The sequence below is a fragment of the Scyliorhinus torazame genome, chromosome 3 (genome assembly GCF_047496885.1).
Source record: "Scyliorhinus torazame isolate Kashiwa2021f chromosome 3, sScyTor2.1, whole genome shotgun sequence".
Lineage (NCBI taxonomy): Eukaryota > Metazoa > Chordata > Chondrichthyes > Carcharhiniformes > Scyliorhinidae > Scyliorhinus > Scyliorhinus torazame.
In genome coordinates, this window is record NC_092709.1 from 137,250,508 (window position 1) to 137,272,564 (window position 22,057).

At 44.0% G+C, this 22,057-nt stretch overlaps 1 protein-coding gene across 1 annotated transcript in view; it reads right to left on the reverse strand.

Moving 5' to 3' along the window:
- wdfy3 (WD repeat and FYVE domain containing 3) overlaps window positions 1-22,057 on the reverse strand; it is a 586,950-nt gene that overhangs the window by 54,959 nt on the left and 509,934 nt on the right. The window contains 2 exon segments of the mRNA XM_072496251.1: window positions 5,728-5,782; window positions 7,784-7,864. Of these exon segments, the coding sequence (XP_072352352.1) occupies window positions 5,728-5,782; window positions 7,784-7,864 (136 nt within the window).

Sequence of the window (22,057 nt, forward strand, 5' to 3'; positions counted from 1 at the left end):
AGAGGAGATAGTTAAGTTTAGATTAATAGAAGCCAAGGTTTGGTGTACAGTGGTCAGATAAATGGATGGAGAACATGTGCTGAAAGACTCATCTGGGACAGAGAGGTTCCATTTCATGGAACACTTACACTATTACTGAGTCTGGAAGACGCTGTACTGCTGGGATCTTCTCCACCTGAACAGGAGTGGTAGCAGTGTACTAGCAGAAAGGATCAACAGCGTTGTCAAAAGAACTTTACAATGGCAAGATAGTAGTGGAGGACAGCTGTAATACAAAAGGACTGTTAACAAAATAAAAAAAGTAAATGGGAACTATTAAATACGAATTAAACTGCCTGCAGAACAGTCCTTTTGTATTAACAGACAATGCTGGAAAAACTTAGCAGGTCCGGCAGCATCTGTAGGGTGAGCAAACAAAGTTAATGTTTAGAGTCCATTTGGCTCTTCATCAGAACTAAAGAGGGGAAATATGTTAGATATTAAAGTGTAGCTGTGAGAGATTGCAACAAGATGTAGCAAGCTTAAGAACTCGAGGCAGGTGGCCTGGCGTGGGAAGGAATGGAAAAGAAAGGGTTTCTGCATTGACACAATACATGTATGGGATTTTCTTTATTTTTAAAGGGTTTTAGGTGGAGGAGAAAGGCACAATCTAAAGTTGTTAAACTCAATTTTGAGTCCGTAACTTGCCTAATCGGAATGAGATACGGTTTTTCCAGTTTGTGTTGGGCTGTACTGGAGCAGGCCAAAGACCCATGAAGTCCCTACAGTGCACAAGGTCGTCATTCAGCCCATTGAGTCTGCACCGACCTTCCAAAAGAGTTCTCCAACCAGACCCACGCACCCACCCCATCATCATAACCTGCACATCTTGGGACACTAAAGGGCAATTTAACATGGCCAAACCTGCACATCTTTGGACTGTGGGAGGAAACCAGAGCACCTGGAGGAAAGCCACCCAAACACGGAGAAATGTGCAAACTCCACACAGGCAGTCACCCGAACCCAAGTCCCTTGCACTGAGGAAGCAGCGATAGCCACTGTGCCACCATGCAGTGTCAACATAATAGGAAGACGTTCATTCAATCTGGAAGCATGATCCCAACCTTCCTGGTGCTTGCCATTTTAACTCAGCACCTGCTCGCATGCCCACATATTCGTCCTTGGCCTGCTGCAAAGTTCCAGTGAACCCGATTGCAAGTTGGAGGAGCAGCATCTCATCTTCCAATTAGGCACGTTACAGATCTCAGGACTCAACATTGAGTACAACTTTAGACTGTGGACTTTTCTCCTCCATCTGAAACTCTTTTAAAAAATTGCCATATCTATACTGTCTCAATGTAAAACCCTCCATCCCCCCCCCTCCCCCCACCCCACACTTGCATACCAGGCCACCTGCCTCATGTTCTCAAGGTTGCTACATCTTGTTGCAATCTCTCACAGCTAAGGTATTTTTCCCTCTCCTTAGTTCTGATGAAGAGTGTCAGGAAATCAAAGGTAGTTTTAAGGGATTTATATTTGTATTGATAAACATTAGTCATAAGGTCTAGTTTTAGGTGGGTTTACTTTAATGTTTTTGTGCCTGAAAGATGGATTTCATGTTGGGCAAAGATGTTTGTATGGGTGGGAGTTAGTTTCAATTCCAGCTCGGATTCTATTGTGTTTAGAGCGCTGCGGTATGAAAAGTAAATATAGTTGCTTAGCAACTAGGGGCCCTTGTAAGGTAAAGCAAAAGGCTTTCTTTGTTTTATAGTTTTTAGCTAGGGCAGTTGCAGACAGGTTACGGAGTAGTGACTAGATCTCTCTCAACTTTTAGAAGAGAAGGAGAGAGACTAGCTCTTTCACCTTTGCTAGAAGAAAAGCTGTATAAAGGAGTAATATGCATGAAAGCAAGTTCAAGAGTAATTAAAGGATTGTTGGGGCTGGAAACCTAGAAATAGAACAGGATTCTATTTCAGACAAAGCTGAGGAGGAATTGGTTGGCGAGAATAATGGAAAAAGGTTTTGAAAGTAATCCTGAAGATCAGAATGTCTTACTGCCATCTGTGAATAAGAAAGTATTGGCTGGATATCAAAATTTGTATGATAGTGAAAGGCAAGCAATAAAAACGTAATGGGGTTGGTACATAACCCTGGAATGGACTCACTATTAAAAGTTCTTAAAACTGATTAGTGGTCCTGTTACTCTGTTCCTCCATGTTTAATAAAAACTATAAGTTACGGTCTTTTGAGCTAGGGTTCCATTCTGGAATCTTCCCATCCAGTCATCTCATCAATCACACTCACAACAAGATGGTCTTGAAACGTTAACTCTGTTTCTCTCCCTACAGATCCTGCCAAACCTGAATTTTTCCAGCATCCTCTGTTATTGTTCCAGATTTCAGCATTGCAGTATTTTGCTTATTTTAGTCCTTTTGTATTTATGGTTTTATCACTTACATTCCACGAATGTTGAGTACTTTTATCTTCAGACTTATGTTACTTTCACCAGATCTTTCTCCTCCCAACTGTGCTCCATTACCATCTTACTTGTGTAAAATTATGTCAACATTCAAATAAAACAGATGAACTGGAGGCAATAACCCATAACGAGGAACCAGATGCAGTAGGAAGAAATGAAATAGGGCCGGCAACAAAATGTTGCAGATTATAACAATCAGAAAGGATAGGGAAGGGGGTGGGGCAGCTCTACTAATTAGAAACTATGTCAAAATACAGGAATACATTAATAAACTTGCAGAATGGATCTGTGATTGACAAATTAACGTAAACATACATCAGGTGGTACATTTTGATAGGAAAATTAAGGGGTTATGTATGTCATTGAAAATAAATATCTAAATAAGATAGAGGAGCAGAGGGATCTAGGGTTACAGGCATATAACTCACTAGAAGTAGTGGCAGGTTAATACGACCAAAAAAAAAGCAAACAAAGAATTGTTTCTCATTTCTGGAGGGATATAATTGAAAAGCAGAGGCATTACGGCCTCCGTTGTGACGAAAATCCCAGAAATCGCTGGAAATTCTAGGTCCCACTGCCAAATACAGCACATTCCATTTTTGCAGAGGTAGGAGTTTGTACGTATGCCAGAGTTTGTACATATGCAATTTCAGAGGTAGCTGGCCATTTAAGTCACTAATTGTCTCCACTGAAGTGGGATTTTTGAGGATAGGAGTGTGAAACCTAGAGTGAGCAGGTTAGATCAAGTCAGAGCTGGCCTGAAACTGGTGGATTCATTTGGATAGTCAGCGCACCCCTCTGGTGGGGTAAGGTACCTTTTTGGATCTGGTCCCTGGGCACCTTTGGGAGAGGTAAGACACCCTTTGGGATTGTTAAAAGTAAACATGAATATGCATTGTGTAAAGAGCTCATAAACTGAATGCAACTGTCAAGCAGACAAAGAACAGGTCATTTGTCAAGGAACTGCCAAGCTACCAATTAGCTGTCAAAGAAAAAGAGGGGATAAGGGCAAAGCATGGTGGGTTAGGGGTATGGGCTGGCATTGGGGATATGAGGGGTCACGGGGGTAGGTAGGTAGCATGAGGTTGCAAAGATCGGCATGGGTGGGGTATGGGAAGTGCAGGTGGCAGTGAAGGCTTTAAAAAACAAAATATTTAATTCAACACAGTGCTGGGCAGTGAGACTGGCCTCCGCCGCCTCCTCTCAGTCCACCTCTGCACTGGTATCCTCCTGTAGCCACCTAGGTTGGCCACTTCCCGACTTAAAATGGAGAATCGCAAAGGCTGAAGGGAAATTCAGCCAACACAGGCAAAGACTAGCAAATACAGAAATAATGTGTATTGAAACCTGTAAGAAACCAGACAGCACTGAAGCCAGCAGCCATCTGCATAGTAATGAGCAATTCCAAGGCACAATTGCAACAGTTAAGGTGAATAAAGCCAAGCCAGAATCCTCGGCGCCAGCAAGAGCCAAGACAAAGGAAGGCCAACGGACATTTAGGGACCGCCCAGCGATCAGGGGACAACTCCAGTATTGGAGAAATCGATCCAAGTGATCGGGACGCAGTCCCATCACTTGGAACCAGGTACGGGGTCCGCCCCGAAGGGCGGGAAGCCCCATGGGACTATAAAGTAAAGCCCCCAAGTTCAAATCGTCCTTCTTTTCAGGGTCACACAGCAACGCAAAGCAACCCCTGAGAGTGAACTGTCCAGCGGCCGCCAACCAAGTAAGTCTCAAGTCAACGCTCGCTACAAGATAGGCGCTCCTAGCTACCAGTCCATACCAGCTTTTGAATCCTGCAGACTCAGGATCTGAACAAAAGGCCATTTGTCCCCCTGGCCTGGTGGGCCAGTCCGAAACTAAGTATAGGCCTTTTAGTGATAGGAATAGTCTAGAAAGTGGAGTTTATGCATGAGTCGTGATTTACTGTGTATAATAAATGTGTTTTGATTTGAATCTTACTAATTGGTGTGTTGAGTTATTGATCATTACTTGAACTTGAACCTCGTGATATAAAGATACCTGGCGACTCTCGAGCAAAGGTTAAACAAACAGAGCAAATTACGATTTAAGAGCCAACCAAAAGTTAGCAACACTCCACACTTGTTCCAGGCGGCAGGCCCGGCTTGCAACCTAGCCTGCCCACTCAGAAAGAAACTCTGACCGGTAGGCAGTCATTTCTAAAGGTTTGCAGGGCCGCGAATTCACTCACCCCAGGAACAAAAATCTGAGCCTATATCAACTTGTACAGAATCGTGATTCTGCCCACAATTAGAATATTGGGAGCAATTCTGTTTACCATATTAAGTGGGATACAAGTCATGTCCCTCATCAGAAACATGGGGCAAATAATCAAAAACAACATAAACTAGGTCTAATCTGTAATTTAGATGCTAATTAACGTGACTGCAGATTCAGCGATGCTTCCTAATATGACACTGATTGAATGATGGCATTGTGAAACTTTTATTGAATGCTCTGTTGTTATATTTACATGCAAACTGGGAGAGGCAATGGAATCAGTAGAGGCAGTTCAGAAAATTTTCGAGTTGCAGAAATATGGATGTGGGTAGGTGAAATTTAATACGAGACAAATACCACATCAGAAGGAAAAAAAGCGAAACACGTACACCGGGAATGGTGTTGAAGTAGCGACAGCGACCTAGGAGTCTTGGTAGATTTGACTCTTAAAAACAATCCAACCAATGAGGGACAATGGACAGGCAAGGAATATCAAACTCCATAAATGAAACAGCAGAATACTGGTAAGAATTCATCGCCAAATTGTTCAGACTAGACCGGTCAGATGACACTTTCTGTACTTTGTCCAGCTCTGGTCACTGAAACACAAAAGAAAAATTCTAGTACTGGAGATTGTGCAAAAAGTGTCATGGAGTTAACCCTAGTGTTAAGGGTCAGACTGGACAAACTTGGGTTTTTCAGACTGCAATTGAGGTGGCAGAGAGGTGTACAAGATAATAAAAGTAAATCAATATGTTTTACGTTAAGTTAAATTATGAGAGTAGGTCAAGAGGACAAAAGTTCAAATTAGTAAAACATCACAAAGAGTGATATAGGCTTTCAAATAGACAGTGAGGCAGAGCTTTGAAAATATTTAAGAAACAATATGATGCTGCAATAGGGAGATACAAGTTTCATATCAATGAATTAAGATTATCTTGTATATGTATTCCACATCATGAACACCGTGACATATGTGAGACTATCTTGTTTAGCTTTCTGCTGTCATCCATTTCATTTTTACTTGCCTCCCATCTTTGTGTTACAGACTTCTCTCCAACCAATGTACTAAGCAAACCGGATCTAGGAACAGATAGTACACAATGTTTTACCTTTTACTTAGAATCATTAAAAAAAATACAAATACACAAATCAAAATCCTTAAATTTTTACGTTACTTGCTTCCTGCATGAAAAGATTCAGTGACTTAATTTAGCGTGTGTAACATTCTTTCCCATACTTTTAGCACAATACGACAGCAACAAGAATTCATACTTAATATTTTATTCTGTTGTTGGTTACCTGAATGCATGAAAGTCACTTAATCTTGCATCTAATTTCATGATAAATGTTGTACATATATTGAACAGATATGCAAACTTCTTCCAGAGTGCCAAAACTGAGAGTCCCTTCGACTCATCATGTCTGCGCTACCCATCAAGTCCCTATCTATTCTAGTCCTATTTTCCAGCACTTCAGATTCCCATGACCTTCTGGGTGAAAATGTTTTTCTACAAATCCCCTTTAAATCTCCTGTCCCTTAATTTAAATCTATGCCACCTGGTTATCTACTAAGGGGAAAGGTTTCTTCCTGTCTACCCTACCTAGGTCCCTCATTGTTTTATATACATCAATCAGTGAAAAGGATAAGAAATCCTAAGAAAGCAGTAGTAGTACACAGCTTTATATAAGGAACATGTGGCTCCATAATTGAATGGCCCAACAAAATAGATTTGGGCACCTCTACTCTAAACCACTAATGATGTCTCCTCGTTGCCTCTCTGAAGACCTCGCAGGCTCGCACCCTGATGTTAGGTCAGCGACTTCACTTCTGCCTCAGGCTGCCTGCCAGAACGAATGCCCGAAACCTGGCTGCTGCTTTGCACCTTTACGCAATAAAAGTTCAGAAACTTCACATCAATTCAGGAGATCAATGTCAAACTGCTCTAAGACTTCACCACGTCTCAACATCTAGCAAACGGTTTCCTGTTCTAAAGGGGAGTCAACCAATCAAGAGCCCGATGTTCTGCATTGCGAGCCAACAGCAAATTTAGCATCATCAAAGCTCTAATTGGTATTCTCACCCAACAGTCACCTCTTCATATGGGGTCCCCTCGTGGGCCGAGGCTCTTCGCTGCAGCGCTATGTGTTTCTCTGAAAGTCTGCCTCTGATCCCTTTGTTACTGATTCAATAGCCAGCACAAATATTTTATTATCTGAAATAACCATCCACTATTTACTCCCCTCAATCCTATTTTGCAGTTTGGATACTTTTGTTAAATTTTCCCTTAATCTCTGCTTTAGAAATGTTCTCGTTATTCAACCTTGCAATATTACTAAGGGACTAATTTACTGATTTTGTACTCCCAACAGTGCAGCACTGCACCCTCTTTGCAGCTGGCTAGATCTTTCATGCATTCATTTACATGTATTAGGACTACAAAAGTGGTAAATTTACCCGTGTAAGTTTACAGTGCATCTCTTTCCAAGGTTGCAATATCTTCTCTAAACGATGTGTATTAAATTGTACAAGGTATACCAGCAACAACATAACCATCCAAATGATCCAAGATAGGAGAGCAAACATATTTTACAAAAAGAGAAGCCAGATAGTGTTGTGCTTTCCAGTAATAGCAAGATGTCTAACTTCTCAACTGTATGGAGTTTGCCAAGAGTGTGATAAGCTAAATTTAAATTATAACGGTGAAAATAATCTAAATAGAGAGAAATTATGGGGTGGATGGGCAAAGAGATTTAAAATATGGTTTCTCCCTGTGACAACAAATCCAGTTGCCACCACTGTAATGTCTACATGTACCTTCTTCCCTGTTCCAAACCAGTGGAAAGTGTAAGCTAGTCAACACACTGAATTTTTAAAGAGGTATGCTCCAATAGCACTCAACAATTCTAAACTTTCAACAGTAGCAGAGGGAAATCAGGCAACAGATTTCATATCTTCATGTAAACATAACCAAACAAACAATTTCTATCCTATCAGTTTATAGCTCATTCTCATAAAACATTAGATAAACAACCAGTTAAAGCTACAGAATATCCAAGGATGCTATGGGTGGCTTTACTTACCCTTGTTCCACACTTGTATTGGGCCGTTGTCCAGAAACAGACTCAGAACTGTCAGTCAAAGAGGGAACCACAGCTAAAAATCTGAAACATAAATTCAGTAAATTCAAGTGATTATTTTTGCACAATAATTAGCCCCAAATAACCAAGTCACTGAGCTTTACTGAAAAATATAATGGTAAATTAATGGAAGGGATGCAAGAAAGGAAAATTAAAGTGAAAAAATAAATTGTTGTATAATAATTTCTTATTCTTATTGTAGTAACACATGGAACTGAATCTTATTCTTGTTTGCTGGCACAGCAAGATTTTAAAAAATCAGTTTGAAGAGGGCTATTTGGGCTGCATTAAGTGATAGATATTACGCTGAAGCCATTTTAAACCTTTAGTTCCATTATACTGGGAGAAGGTACAGACTTACACAGTTAAAAACAAACTGCTAAGTGTAATAATACAAGGACACGATTTGTCTCTGAAGAGGCCAGTTCCAGGGGTGGAATTTGCAAGTGTTAGGTCTCAAGGTTTGTTGTTCAGTGTGGGACACTGTACCATTTGCTGTGGCTCCAATCTGTCTGCTGATAACGGCGGCGATGATAGATGATGAAATCGTCTGATTTCTCATAAGTGGATGAGTGAAGTATACCAAGGTCAAATAGCTGTACTTTTCTCCGCAACAAGTTCATGAAGCAAGTCTTCACACTATTACCTTTTAAGCAACCACTTTAATTTCATGGCCTCCACAGATATATAAACAGCTAGTAGATTTAGGTTAGTGTTTTGTTGTTAACTTAGAAAATAGAAGGAGTAGGTCATTCACCCCTCCGGGTCTGCTCCGCCATTCAATACAGTCATGGCTGATTCTATATCTCAATACCATACACCCGCTCTCTCCTCATACACTTTGACGCATTTGGAGTCTAGGACTCGATTGAATGGCCTTGTCACGCCTGACTTGGTGATGCGACGAGGCCATTGAAACTCCAGGAGCGGCCTCTTGTGAAATTCGCAACGCTTGAAATACCTCGCAAGATTTAACAAAATCTCCCAGCCATCACGATCTGACTCATTAGACTCATTTAAATACGTCTACGCCGGTTCTCCCGGGGCCCGGGAACCAATGGCCTTGCCTGGGAGACCTCGCCACGGTGTCATTTAGCACTGGTTTCCACAAACGTGGACCAGGTGTAACAGCACCTGCTTAGGTGTTACATTAGAGCCGTTAAGAGACCCCTGGGCGGTCAGGCTCTTGGTAAGGTGGTATCCTCGCACTCCCACTGACATGTGGGTACATTAACACTGCCAGCCTGGGCACCCTGAATGTGCCGTCACAGCATTGCCAGGGTGCCCATGTGGCATGGCCATGCTGTCAGGGGCACAGTCAAGGTGCCTGGCTCCCAGGCTGCCTCTGCCAGAGATCGGGCCCAGGGGTGCCTTGCCCTTAAGAGGTGGGGTGAAGGGGGCCCGCGGACCCTGTAAGAGGTAATGTGGATGCAGTGATGGTGGTGGGTGTGGGGGAGGGATCCAGAGATGGGGATGCTGTGCGGGTGGAAAGATCAGGGGGTATTTAAAAATGGCAACCTGATCGACAAATACTTTTCCTGCACTGGCGAGCTGAGCAGGAAATGATGTAAGTGCGGCCTTGGCAACGTTAAATAGCGGTGCCGCTCTTAGCGCTGCAGATGCCGAGAAACACCCCACTAAATGCACCCACAACGGAACTCTTGTTTCTGTCCCGTTAAATCACACCGTAGAAATCTATTACCGTCTTAAGTATATTCAGGGGCTTGGCCTCCACAGCCTTCTGTGGCAGAGATGTCCACAGGTTCACCACCATCTGAGTGAAGAAATTTCTCCTCAACTCAATCCTAATGTGCGGACTCTGCACGTTCTCCCCGTGTGTGCGTGGGTTTCCTCCGGGTGCTCCGGTTTCCTCCCACAGTTCAAAGATGTGCAGGTTAGGTGGATTGGCCATGATAAATTGCCCTTAGTGTCCAAAAATTGCCCTTAGTGTTGGATGGGGTTACTGGGTTATGGGGATAGCGTGGAGGTGTTGACCTTGGGTAGGGTGCTCTTTCCAAGAGCCGTTGCAGACTCGATGGGCCGAATGGCCTCCTTCTGCACTGTAAATTCTATGATAATCTATGATAAACAGCCTACTTCATATATTGGTACTGTGACCTTTTGTTCTAGACCCTCCAGCCAGTGGAAACAACATCCCTGCGTCCAGTCTGTCCAGTCTTTGCAGACTTTTATAGGTTTCAATGAGATCTCCTCTCATTCTTCAAAATTCCAGTGAATGCAGGCCTAGTTGACGCAATCTCTCCTCCTACGACAATCCTGTCATCCCAGGAATCAGTCCGGTGAACCTTCACTACACTCCCTCCCAAGTATATCTTTTCTTCGGTAAGGAGACAAAAACTGCACACAATACTCCAGGTGTGATTTCACCAAAGGCCCTGTACAGCTGCAGTGAGACATCCTTGCTTCGCTACTCAAGTCCCAAGGCCTCTTTCAATGAAGGTCAATATGCCATTTGCCTTAACTGTTTGCTGTAACTGCATGCTTGCTTTCAGTGACTGGTGTACTAGGACACCCAAGTCCTTTCTTATGTCAACATTTCCCAATCCAGAACTATTTAAATAATACTCTGCCATTCTGTTTTACCTTCAGAAGTGGATAACTTCACACTTATCCACGTTAAACTGCATCCGTCATGTATTTGCCCACTCGCTCAACTTGTCTAAATCACTTTGAAGCCTCTTAACATCCTCCTAACCACTCACAATCCCACCAAGTTTTGTATCGTCAACAAACTTGAGAAATATTGCATTTGGTTCCCTAATCCAAATCAATAATGTATATTGTGAATAGTTGGGGCCCTAAGCACTGATGCCTTCAGGACACCACTAGTCCTGACTGCCACTCTGAAAAAAGACCGATTTCTTCCTACTCTTCCTTTTCCTGTCTGCTAACCAGTTCTCAGTCCATGCCAATATATTACGCCCAATCCCACGTGCTTTAATTTTTCCCACTAACTTCTGATGTGGAACTTTATCAAAAGCTATCTGAAAATTCAAATACACCACATCCACTAGTTCTCCCTTACTTATTCTGCTAGTTAACGCCTTCTAAAACTCCAGTTGATTTCCTTTAATTAAATTCAGGCTGACTTTGTCTAATGCCGTTGATATTTTCTAAGTGTCGTATTATCACATTCTTTATAATAAACTCACGCATTTTCCCCTACTGATGTTAGGCTAACCGGTCCACAATTCCCTATTTATTCCCTCCCTCCTTGTTTAAATAGCGGGGTTACATTTGCCACCCTCAAATCTGCTGGGACTGTGCCAGAATCTCCAGAATTTTAGAAGGTGACAACCAACGCATCACTATTTCCACGGCCACTTCCTTTAATGCCTTGAGACGTAGATTATCAGGCTCTGAGGATTTATTGGCTTTCAGTCCCACTAATATCTCCAACATTTCTTTTTAGTAATATTAATTTCCTTCAATACTTTCTCCTCATGGGATCTTTGGTTCCCTAGCATTTAAGGCAAATTGACAAAAAAAATCTGCCGTAGTACTTTGTATGACAGTTCGCCTTATGCGCTGCAGCTGTTGCTGCACCCAAATAAAATATAACAAGGTTGAACACAGTACAACAACTTATACAAAGCTTTTAATGTAGTAAAATGTCACAAGGTACTTTACAGGAGCATTATCAACCAAAATATGAGACCAAACCACACAAGCAGGTATCAGGGCAATGCACCAAAAGCTTACTAAAGGAAGTAGATTTTAAGGAGAGTCTTAAAGGAAGAAAGAGAGGTAGCGGCGTGGAGAAACTTAGACGGAGATTTTGATAGCTTTGGACGAAACGCATTGCTTCCATTGATGGCATGATTAAAATTGTGGATGTTCAAGAAACCAGAACTGAAAGAGCACAGATATCCCAGAGGGCTGTAAGGCTGCAGGAAATTACAGCAAAAAGGGGGGGGGGGGGTGTTGAGAGAATTCGGGGAGGGGGGGGAACCTTGAAAACGAAGATGGGAATTTTAAAATCAAGACATTGCAAGACTCGGAACCAATGTAGGTCAGCAAGGATAGGGTGATGAGTGAGGCGGGTTTGGTGCAAGTTAATTTTTAAATATTAATTAATGGGATGTGAGCATTGTTGGCAAGGCTAGAATTTATTGTCCATCCCTAACAGTCCTTGAGAAGGTGGTGGTGAGCTGCCATTCTGAACTGCTGTAATCCATGTGGTGTAGGTATACCCACAGTGTTGTCAAGAATGGATTTTCAGGATTGTGACCACTGAGAATGAAGGAAAGGTGATATAGTTCCAAGTTAGTATGGTGTGTGGCTTGGAGAGGAACTTTCAGGTGATGGTGATTCCATGTATCTGCTGTCCTTGGGCTTTCAGGTGGTAGAGGTTGTGGGTTTGGGATATGCTGTCAAAGAATTTTGCCAAGTTGCTGCAGTCCATCTTGTTGATGGTATATATACATTGTGTCATGTGCGAGTACCTTTAAGAAATGGGGGTTTATAAAATATAAAATAGCTGTAGTGGATGTACCTTTAAGAAATGGGTGTTTATCAGTGATGTCAGAGTGTTGGGCTGGGCTGTCTGTCTGTTTTTACTTTCGCTTTGGGCTATCTGCAACAGGGTGTGTTTAGTTTTGTTTTAGATTTGGAGAAGCTGCAGTCACAGCAAGATGCGTATGAATCTCTGCAAGCTAAAGAATGTTCATTTGGTGATTTCAACGTGGTAACTGTTCTCAGTAGAGAAGTTAAACCGGATGTCTTTCTGTAAATAGGGTTCTTTTTTGTCTTATGGATGTTGCAAGGAAAGATTAAAAGTTACTTATAGAGTACTGTATTCTTTGGGGGATTTATCGGTGTTGATAGTTGTTAAGATGTTTACTGTGGGTTAATAAAGTGTTAACTGGTTTCATAAATAAACATTGTTTTAATTTAAAAGTGCTGTAGATCTCTGTTGCATCACACCTGCAGAGTTGGCCCATGTGCTCCCCATAACCACAATCTATTAAAAGTTGTGGGTCAGGTAAACTCCATGATACACTTTGGGATTCTCTAAACCCTGGCCCATAACAATTGCCACCCATGTGCACTGGTGTGGAGTGAGTGTTTATGGTGATGAATAGGGTGCCAATCAAGTGGGTGCTTTGCCCTGAATGATGTTGAGCTTCTTGAATATGCATATGAGCTGCATCATCCTATCAAGTGGATAGTATTTCATCACACACCTAACTTTGGTACTGTAGATGGTTGACAGGCTTTCGGGGAGTCAGGAGGTAAGCTACTTGCAGAATTCACAGACTAACCTGCTCATGTAGCCACAGTATTTATCGTGGTTGATCTGGTTAAGCTTCTGGTCAATGGAAACTTCCCCAGGACGTTGATATTGGGGATTCAGTGATGATAATATTGCTGGTCATCAAGAGAAGCTGGCCAGATGGAGATATTCATTGCTTGGTACTTGTGTGACAAGGTTACTTGCAACTTAGCAGCCCAAGCACAAAAATTGTCCAGGTCTTGCTGCATGCCGGCATGGACTTCTTCAGTTTCAATGGTACTAAACACTGCAATCATCAGAAAACATCCCCATTTCTGATCCTATGATGAAGAGTTCATTCATGGTGCAGCTGAAGATGGCCAGGCCTAAGACACTACTCTGAGGAATATCCTGCAACAATATCCTGCGGTTGAGCTAATTAGCTTTCAACAACCAGAATCACATAGGATATATAACACAGAAATAGCCCATTCAGTTCAATGAGTCCATGTTTCTGTTCCACTAGAGTCTGCTCCTAACTTCCTCATCTAAATTTATCAATGCAATCCTCTATTCTCTTCTCCCTCAGATGTTTGTGCAGCCTCCCCTTCAAAGTAGCTATGCTGTTCCTGTTTCCATGGTTGGTTTTTGGCCTTCTTGGTTATGTAAATATTGACACTGCATTCAATAAAATGTTTATCAATAAAAAAGTAGCTATGCTGTTCACTTCAGCCACTTAAGGGCCATTTAGCACAGTGGGCAGAACAATGCCAGCAGCGCGGGTTCAATTCCCATACTGGCCTCCCCGAACAGGCGCCGGAATGTGGCGACTAGGGGCTTTTCACAGTAACTTCATTGAAGCCTACTTTTTAAAAAAAATGTTTTTATTCTCCATTTTCATATTTTCCTTCAAAATTTACACCCCACCCACAAACAGTAAGCAGTAACAAATACAAAATCAATCCCCTTAACAATATCAACGATCCCATCCTCCCACCACCCCAAACAACGGCCCACCTGTCAATATATGCATCCAATAAAACAAACCCTCCCACGGTGGCAACAAAAAAACAAAGGAGAAAAAGAAAAAGGAGTCCAGGACCGCCCATGGTCACCATTGACCTATGGAGTCCACTCGCCCCCACCCCCCCCCCCTCCCCCTTAAACTCAATGCCCTACAACCTCTGAAAGAGTACCTTACATGATACCCAAGAGTTGTACCGCCCCCCAGTCATTGAAGCCTACTTGTGACAATAAGCAATTATTTCTATTTCCCTATGGTAGCGAGTTCCACAATCTCACCGCTCTTGGGTAAAGAAGTTTCTTCTGAATTTCTGATTGGATTTCGTGGTGACTACATGGTGTTGATGCTCTCCAGTCATGTTCTTTAGGAAAACAATTCCCTCTCTGTATTCCAGTTCTCTTTCTGCAACCAGTAGTGCACTAAGGCAGACTCGTCTGTTTCCATAGCTCGAAATTCCTGGAACAGGTTGTTGGACACTCCACATCAAGTGTGGCTGACCAGGAGACTCTCCGTTCTTACCACCAACCATTGGCGTGTTTGGAAGGACTTGCAGGTTGACACACACAATCTGAAACGCACCTTCCTTGGCCATCAAGTCCTGGGGTGGAATTTGAACCCGGACCTTCTGGCTCAGAGGCAGGGATGTTACCCACTGCGCCACAAAACCTTCTCTCTATGTATCCACACTATCAAATTCATTCATAATTTTAAAGATCTCTATCAGGTTAGCTCACAAACTTATTTTTCAAGAGAAAAGTGACCAAACCTGTTGATCCTTTTCAGATAGGTATACCCAGACATTTCCAGTATAATCCTTGCAAACGTTTCTCTACACCCCTTCCAGGGACTCAATGATCCTTCTAAAAAATATGGTGATCAGAACTGCACACAGCATTTGAAGCGAGTTCTTACCAAGGGTTGTTACAGGTTTAGTGTAACATTATTCCTTTTTAATTATATCCTTGCATGCTAGATTCCCTCTTTTAAGACCTTGATAACCTCTAACGTAACTTTTAGTGATTGACGTATTTTTACTCTATGGTTCCTTTGTTCCGCTGCCCCACTTGGACTCACATCTTCCAAGTAAAAAGTACTTTCCCTATTCTTCCTAACAAAATTTACTAACTCACATTTATTTGTGTTGAATTTCATTTGCCAGTTATTTTCTCACTCTGCAAATTTATTATTTAAAAAAAAATATTTTATTGGAGGTGTTTTCAAATATATACAGAACAGAAACGGGCAAACAACAACAGCAACAATTAACCATGTACAATTGCTCCATTCCCCCGTATCACCGCCTCCTTTTACACCCAGCCCCCCCCCACCCCCCCCAATCAGAACATACACAAAAAAACCTCCTCCTGACGTGATATAGTCCCTTAAAGAAGTCAATGAACAGCCCCCACTTCATGGAGAAGTTCCCTCTTATGGCTCACTTCCATACCATGGCTATGTTTGCTGTCCAATAATTCTGATGATTGGGCAGCATCAGCCTCCCTGCCCGCCTATCCCTTTCCAGAAAGGCCCTCCTGGCCCGGGGAACCCCAGTATCATCTTATTCACCCTACTTAAAAAAAAAACTTGAGACACTAAAAATGGGAGATTTTGAAACACGAAACAAAACTTAGGCATCACCGTCAGGACCCTTCAGCCAATGACAAAGGCAACACAGTTGCCTCCTAAGGTTCTCTTTCAGTTTTGTCAGATTCAACTTGTGCAGCTGGGCCCAGCTCTGCGCCACTTGCATCACAAGATTCCAAAGCCCCCCCCATACCAACCAAAACGGCAACCTCCTCAAACGACACCCCTGTCCCCAGATGCTGATTGGGAATACCTCACTTTACCACATATTGAGCTTATACCCTGAAAAATGATTAAACTGCCCCAAGATCCCCATAATCATGTCAAAGTTTTCAACTGGGTTCTCAACACATAACAAGAGGTCATCAGTGTATAAAGAGACTCGGTAGCCCCCCCCCCCCCCCCCCCCCATAAGCCCCAAGTGCCATTTCGAACGGTTAAATCGCGAGGGCAAAGTGGAGAGCGGACATCCCTTCCTCGTCTCCCGATGCAGCCCAAACCAGGTTGAGAGGGTTGTTAAGAAGGCGTACGGTGTGTTAGCTTTTATTGGTAGAGGGATTGAGTTTCGGAGCCATGAGGTCATGTTGCAGCTGTACAAAACTCTGGTGCGGCCGCATTTGGAGTATTGCGTACAGTTCTGGTCGCCGCACTACAGGAAGGATGTGGAAGCATTGGGAAGGGTGCAAAGGAGATTTACCAGAATGTTGCCTGGTATGGAGGGAAGATCCTATGAAGAAAGGCTGAGGGACTCGAGGCTGTTTTCGTTAGAGAGAAGAAGGTTAAGAGGTGACTTAATTGAGGCATACAAGATGATCAGAGGATTGGATAGGGTGGACAGTGAGAGCCTTTGTCCTCGGATGGTGATGTCTCGCACGAGGCGACATAGCTTTAAATTGAGGGGAGATAGATATAGGACAAATGTCAGAGGTAGGTTCTTTACTCAAGAGAGTAGTAAGAGCGTGGAATGCCCCGCCTGCAACAGTAGTGGACTCGCCAACACTAAGGGCATTCAAATGGTCATTAGATAGACATATGGACGATAAGGGAATAGTGTAGATGGGCTTTGGAGTGGTTTCACAGGTCCGCGCAACATCGAGGGCCGAAGGGCCTGTACTGCACTGTAATGTTCTATGTTCTATGTTATAAAGTACTCCGAATTGACACCAATGATCCACACACTCACTTTAGGAGCCCTATACAGCAGTCACACCCAGTCGACAAACCCCTGCCCAAACCCGAACCACCCCAATACTTTGAATAAATATAGGCACTCCACACGGTCAAACACCTTATCCGCATCCATAGACAGCACCAACTCCCACCTCCTAGCTCGTCGAGGGCATCATTATCACATTCAATAACATTCAAACATTGGCCGATAGGTGCCGCCCCTTCAGGAACCTTGTCTGGTTCCCCCCAATTACCCCCGGCACGCAATTCTCTATCCACACCGCCAGCACTTTCGGCAATAGCTTTGCATCCACATTTAACAACGACATCGGGCGGGACAACCCACACTGCTCCAGGTCCTTCTCTTTCTTTAAAATGGGCGAGATAAATGCTTGATACAGCGTGGGGGGGCACTCGCCCGTCCCTATCGATTCACTGTACATCTCCACTAACAGGGCCCCCAGCTCCGGCCCAAACCTCTTATAAAATACCGCAGGGAACCCGGCCGGGACCAACGGCTTTCTCAACTGCATCAACCCCACACATTCCGGCAGCTTCCCAAGACCAATCGGGACCCCCAGCCCCTGTACACGTGCCTCATCGGGCCATGCCCCCAAGGGCCTCCCCAAGATGTCTGCGCCATCACCCTTAAGCAACTGTGCCGCACCAATTCCGTCCACGTCAGCATCCCACTACCCCCCCCCCCCCCCCCCCCCAAAAAAAAACCCATTCCCAACAAAGAAAAGTACAGCACAGGAACAGGCCCTTCGGTCCTCCAAGACTGCGCCGACCATGCTGCCCGTCTAAACTAAAATCCTCTACACTTCCGGGGTCCGTATCCCTCTATTCCCAACCTATTCATATATTTGTCAAGATGCCCCTTAAACGTCACCATCGTCCCTGCTTCCACAACCTCCTCCGGCAGCGAGTTCCAAGCACCCACTATCCTGTGTGTAAAAAAAACTTGTCTCGTACATCTCCTCTAAACCTTGCCCCTCGCACCTTAAACCTATGCCCCTAGTAATTGACCCCTGTACCCTGGATAAAGTCTCTGACTATCCACTCTGTCTATGCCCCTCATAATTTTGAAGACCTCTATCAGGTCGCCCCTCAACCTCCTTTGTTCCAGTGAGAACAAACCAAGTTTATTCAACCTCTCCTCATAGCTAATGCCTTCCATACCAGGCAACATCCTGGTAAATCTCTTCTGCATCCTCTCTAAAGCCTCCCGATCCTTCTGGTAGTGTGGCGACCAGAATTGAACACTATACTCCAAATGTGGCCTAACTAAGGTTCTATACAGCAACATGACTTGCCAATCTTTATACTCAATGCCCCGGCCAATGAAGGCAAGCATGCCGTATGCCCTCTTGACTACCTTCTCCACCTGTGTTGCCCCTTTCAGTGACCTGTGGACCTGTACTCCTAGATCTCTAACTGTCAATACGCTTGAGGGTTCTACCATTCACTGTATATTCCCTACCTGTATTAGACCTTCCAAAATGCATTACCTCACATTTGTCCGGATTAAACTCCATCTGCCGTCTCTCCACCCAAGTCTCCAAACGATCTAAATCCTGCTGTATCCTTTGACAGTCCTCACCGCTATCCGCAATTCCACCAACCTTTGTGTCGCCCCCAAACTTACTAATCAGGCCAGTTACATTTTCCTCCAAATCATTTATACATACTACGAACAGCAAAGGTCCTAGAACTGAACCCTGCAGAACACCACTAGTCACAGCCCTGCAATCAGAAAAGCATCCTTCCATTGCTACTCTCTGCCTTCTATGATCTAGCCAGTTCTGTATCCATCTTGCCTTCTCACCTCTGATCCCGGGTGACTTCACCTTTTGTACCAGTCTGCCATGAGGGACCTTGTCAAAGACCTTACTGAAGTCCATATAGACAACATCCACTGCCCTACCTGCATCAATCATCTTTGTGACCTCCTCAAAAAACTCTATCAAGTTCGTGAGACACGACCTCCCTTTCACAAAACCTTGCTGCCTCTTGCTAATACGTCCACTTGCTTCCAAATGGGCGTACATCCTGTCTCGAAGAATTCTTCCAGTAGCTTCCCTACCACTGACGTACGGCTTACCGGCCTGTAGTTCCCTGGATTATCCTTGCTACCCTCTTCTACAATATTTTGTTATATTACAATTAATAATTAAATGAATTTTGTTTCTTTGCCTTGGTGCTGAATGTCCATAACTTTTCAGATGGGTATAGTTTCCATTTTACCATCACAGAATTAATTAATGTATTTTAAAAATTAAAATATTGCAGAAGACAGTAAAGGAAAACAAAAATGACCCCCCTCAACAGATCTAGCCTCCACTTCATTCCTGTTAACTAGCCTATCCGCTAGCATGGTGGCCCCCACTTGAGACAACTGCCTTCCCCCAGGCCCCCCTACTCCCTTGCAACTGCTCCTCCACCTTCCCCCTCATACCCACAACTCCAATTACCCATATAATATACAACATGATACAAAATTCAACCCAACTGAAAAAATGCTAACCCCCCCCCCCACTGGTACCTTCATAGTCCAAAGTTTTTACAAGTCCCCAAGCCTATTGTCTTACAGAAAGCTGCTCGCCTCCTCCGCATGTCCATGGAGAACCCCTGGCGCTGGTACATGGCACACAACCGGGCTTGGTATAACACCCAAAGCTTCACTCTTCCCTTGAACAGGACCGCTTTGACCCTGTTAAATTCAGCCCTGCACATCGCCAATATCGCACCCAAACCGTGGTAGATCCGAATTGAAGCCATTTTGAAATCAGAGGGGGGGAAGGTGGTGAAGCAGTGGTATTGTCATTGGACTGGTGATCCACAGAAGCAGAGTAATACTCTGGCGACCTGGGTTGGAATCCCACCACAGCAGATTGTCGAACTTGAATCAAATAAATATCTGGAATTCAAAGTCTAATGATGACTATAAAACCATTGTCGATTGTCGTAAAAACTCCAGCTGGTTCACTAATGTCCTTTAGGGAAGGAAATCTGCCATTCTCACCTGGTCTGGCCTACGTGTGACTCCAGATCCACAGCAATGTAGTTGACTCTTAAATGCCCTCTGAAATAGCCTAGCAAACCACTGATAATAGTTGTATCAAACTGTTGCAAAGTCAATAAAAAGGAAAGAAGCCGATCGGACCACCCTGCATCGAACTGGCTCTGTAGACCCTGCAAAGACCTCCTTGCTAACATCTGGGGGCCTGTGCAAAATTGGAAGTGCAGTCTCACAGACTAGCCATGCAACAGCTTGTCATACTCACAGAATCATACCTTATAGATAACGTCCCAGACACCATTATCATCATCCAGAGGTGGTGACACAGTGCTATATAGTCGGCAGGGAGTTGCCCTATAAATCCTCAACATCGATTCTTGAGCCCATGAAGTCTCATGGATTCAGGTCAAACATGGACAAGGAAACCTCCTGTTGATCACCATATACCATCCACCCTAAGCTGATGAATCATGCTAAACACCACTTGAAGGAAGCACTGAGGGTGGCAAGGGCACAGAATGTACTCTGGGTGGAGAACTTCAATGTCCAGCACCTGGTGCTCCTGAACTGGCTGAGTTCTAAAGGACATAATTGCTAGACTGGGTCTGTGACAGGTGGTGAGGGAACCAACAAGAGGAAAAAACATACTTGACCTCATCCTCACCAACCTACCTGCTGTAGATGTATCTGTCCTTGATGGTGTCAGTAGGAGTAATCATCACACAGTCCTTGGGAGTTGAAGTCTTGTCGTCACATTGAGGATGCCGTGATGCCATTGTGTGGCACTACCATTGTGCTAAATGAGATAGATTCAGAACAGATCGAGCAACTCAAGACTGGGCATCTATGAGACGCTGTGGGCCATCAGCAGCAGCAGAATTTTACTCATCCACAATCTGTAACCTCATGTCTTGGCATATTCCCCATTCTACCTTTACCACCAAGCCATGGGATCAACCCTGGTTCAACGAAGTGTGCAGGTGGACATGCCAGGAGCAGCACCAGGCATACCAAAAAATGAGGTGTCAACCTGGTGAAGCTATAACACACTACATGCATGCCAATCAACATAAGTAGCAAATGATAGACAGAGCTAAGCGATCCCACAACCAACAGATCAGATCTAAGCTCTGCAATCCTGCCACATCCAGGCGTGAATGGTGATGGACAATTAAACAACTTACTGGAGGAGGCGGCTCCACAAATATCCCCTCCTCAATGATGGAGGAGCTTCACACTTGTGCAAAAGACAGGGCTGAAGCCTTCGTAATAATCTTCAGCCAGACGTGCCGACTGGATGATCCATCACAGTCTCCTCCAAAGGTTCCCAGCATCACAGATGCCAATCTTCAGCCAATTTAATTCACCCCATGTGATATCAAGAAACAGCCAATGGCACTGGGTACTGCAAAGGCTATGGGCCCTGACAATATTGCAGCAATAGTACTGAATACTTGTGCCCCAGAACTTGCTGTGCCCCCTAGCCAAGTTGTTCCATTACAGTTACAACACTGGCATCTACCTAGTAATGTGGGAAATTGCCCAGGTATGTCCTATACACAAAAAGCAGGAAAAGTCCAACCCGGCCAATTGCCAGTCAGATGTAGGGATGTTCGCTTATGATTGCATAATGTTTAGCACCATTTGGGACCCTTCAGACACTGAAGCAGGCCACGTGCAATGCAGCAAGACTTGGACAATGTCCAGGCTTACTTGTCAACTAACATTTGCGTCACATAAGTGCCAGGCAATGACCATCTCCAGTAAGAGAGAACCAAACAACCGCCACTTGACATTCAATCGAATTACCATCACTGAATCCCACACTGTCTATCCTGGGGTTATCATTGATCACAAACTGAACTGGACGAGCCATATAAATACGATGGCTGCAAGGGCAGGTCAGAGGCTAGGAATCTTGTAGCAAGTAACTTACCTCCTGACTCCTCAAAGCCTATCCGCCACCTACAAGGCACAAGTCAGGAGTGTGATGGACTACACCCCACTTGCCTGAATGAGTGTAGTTCCAACAACACTCAAGACGCTTGACACCATCCAGGACAAAGCAGCCCGCTTAATTGGCACCCCATCTGCAAGCATTCAACTTCCTCCACCACTAGCTCACAGCAGTGTGAACCATCTACAAGATGCACCGATGCACTGCAGGAACTCAGCAAGGCT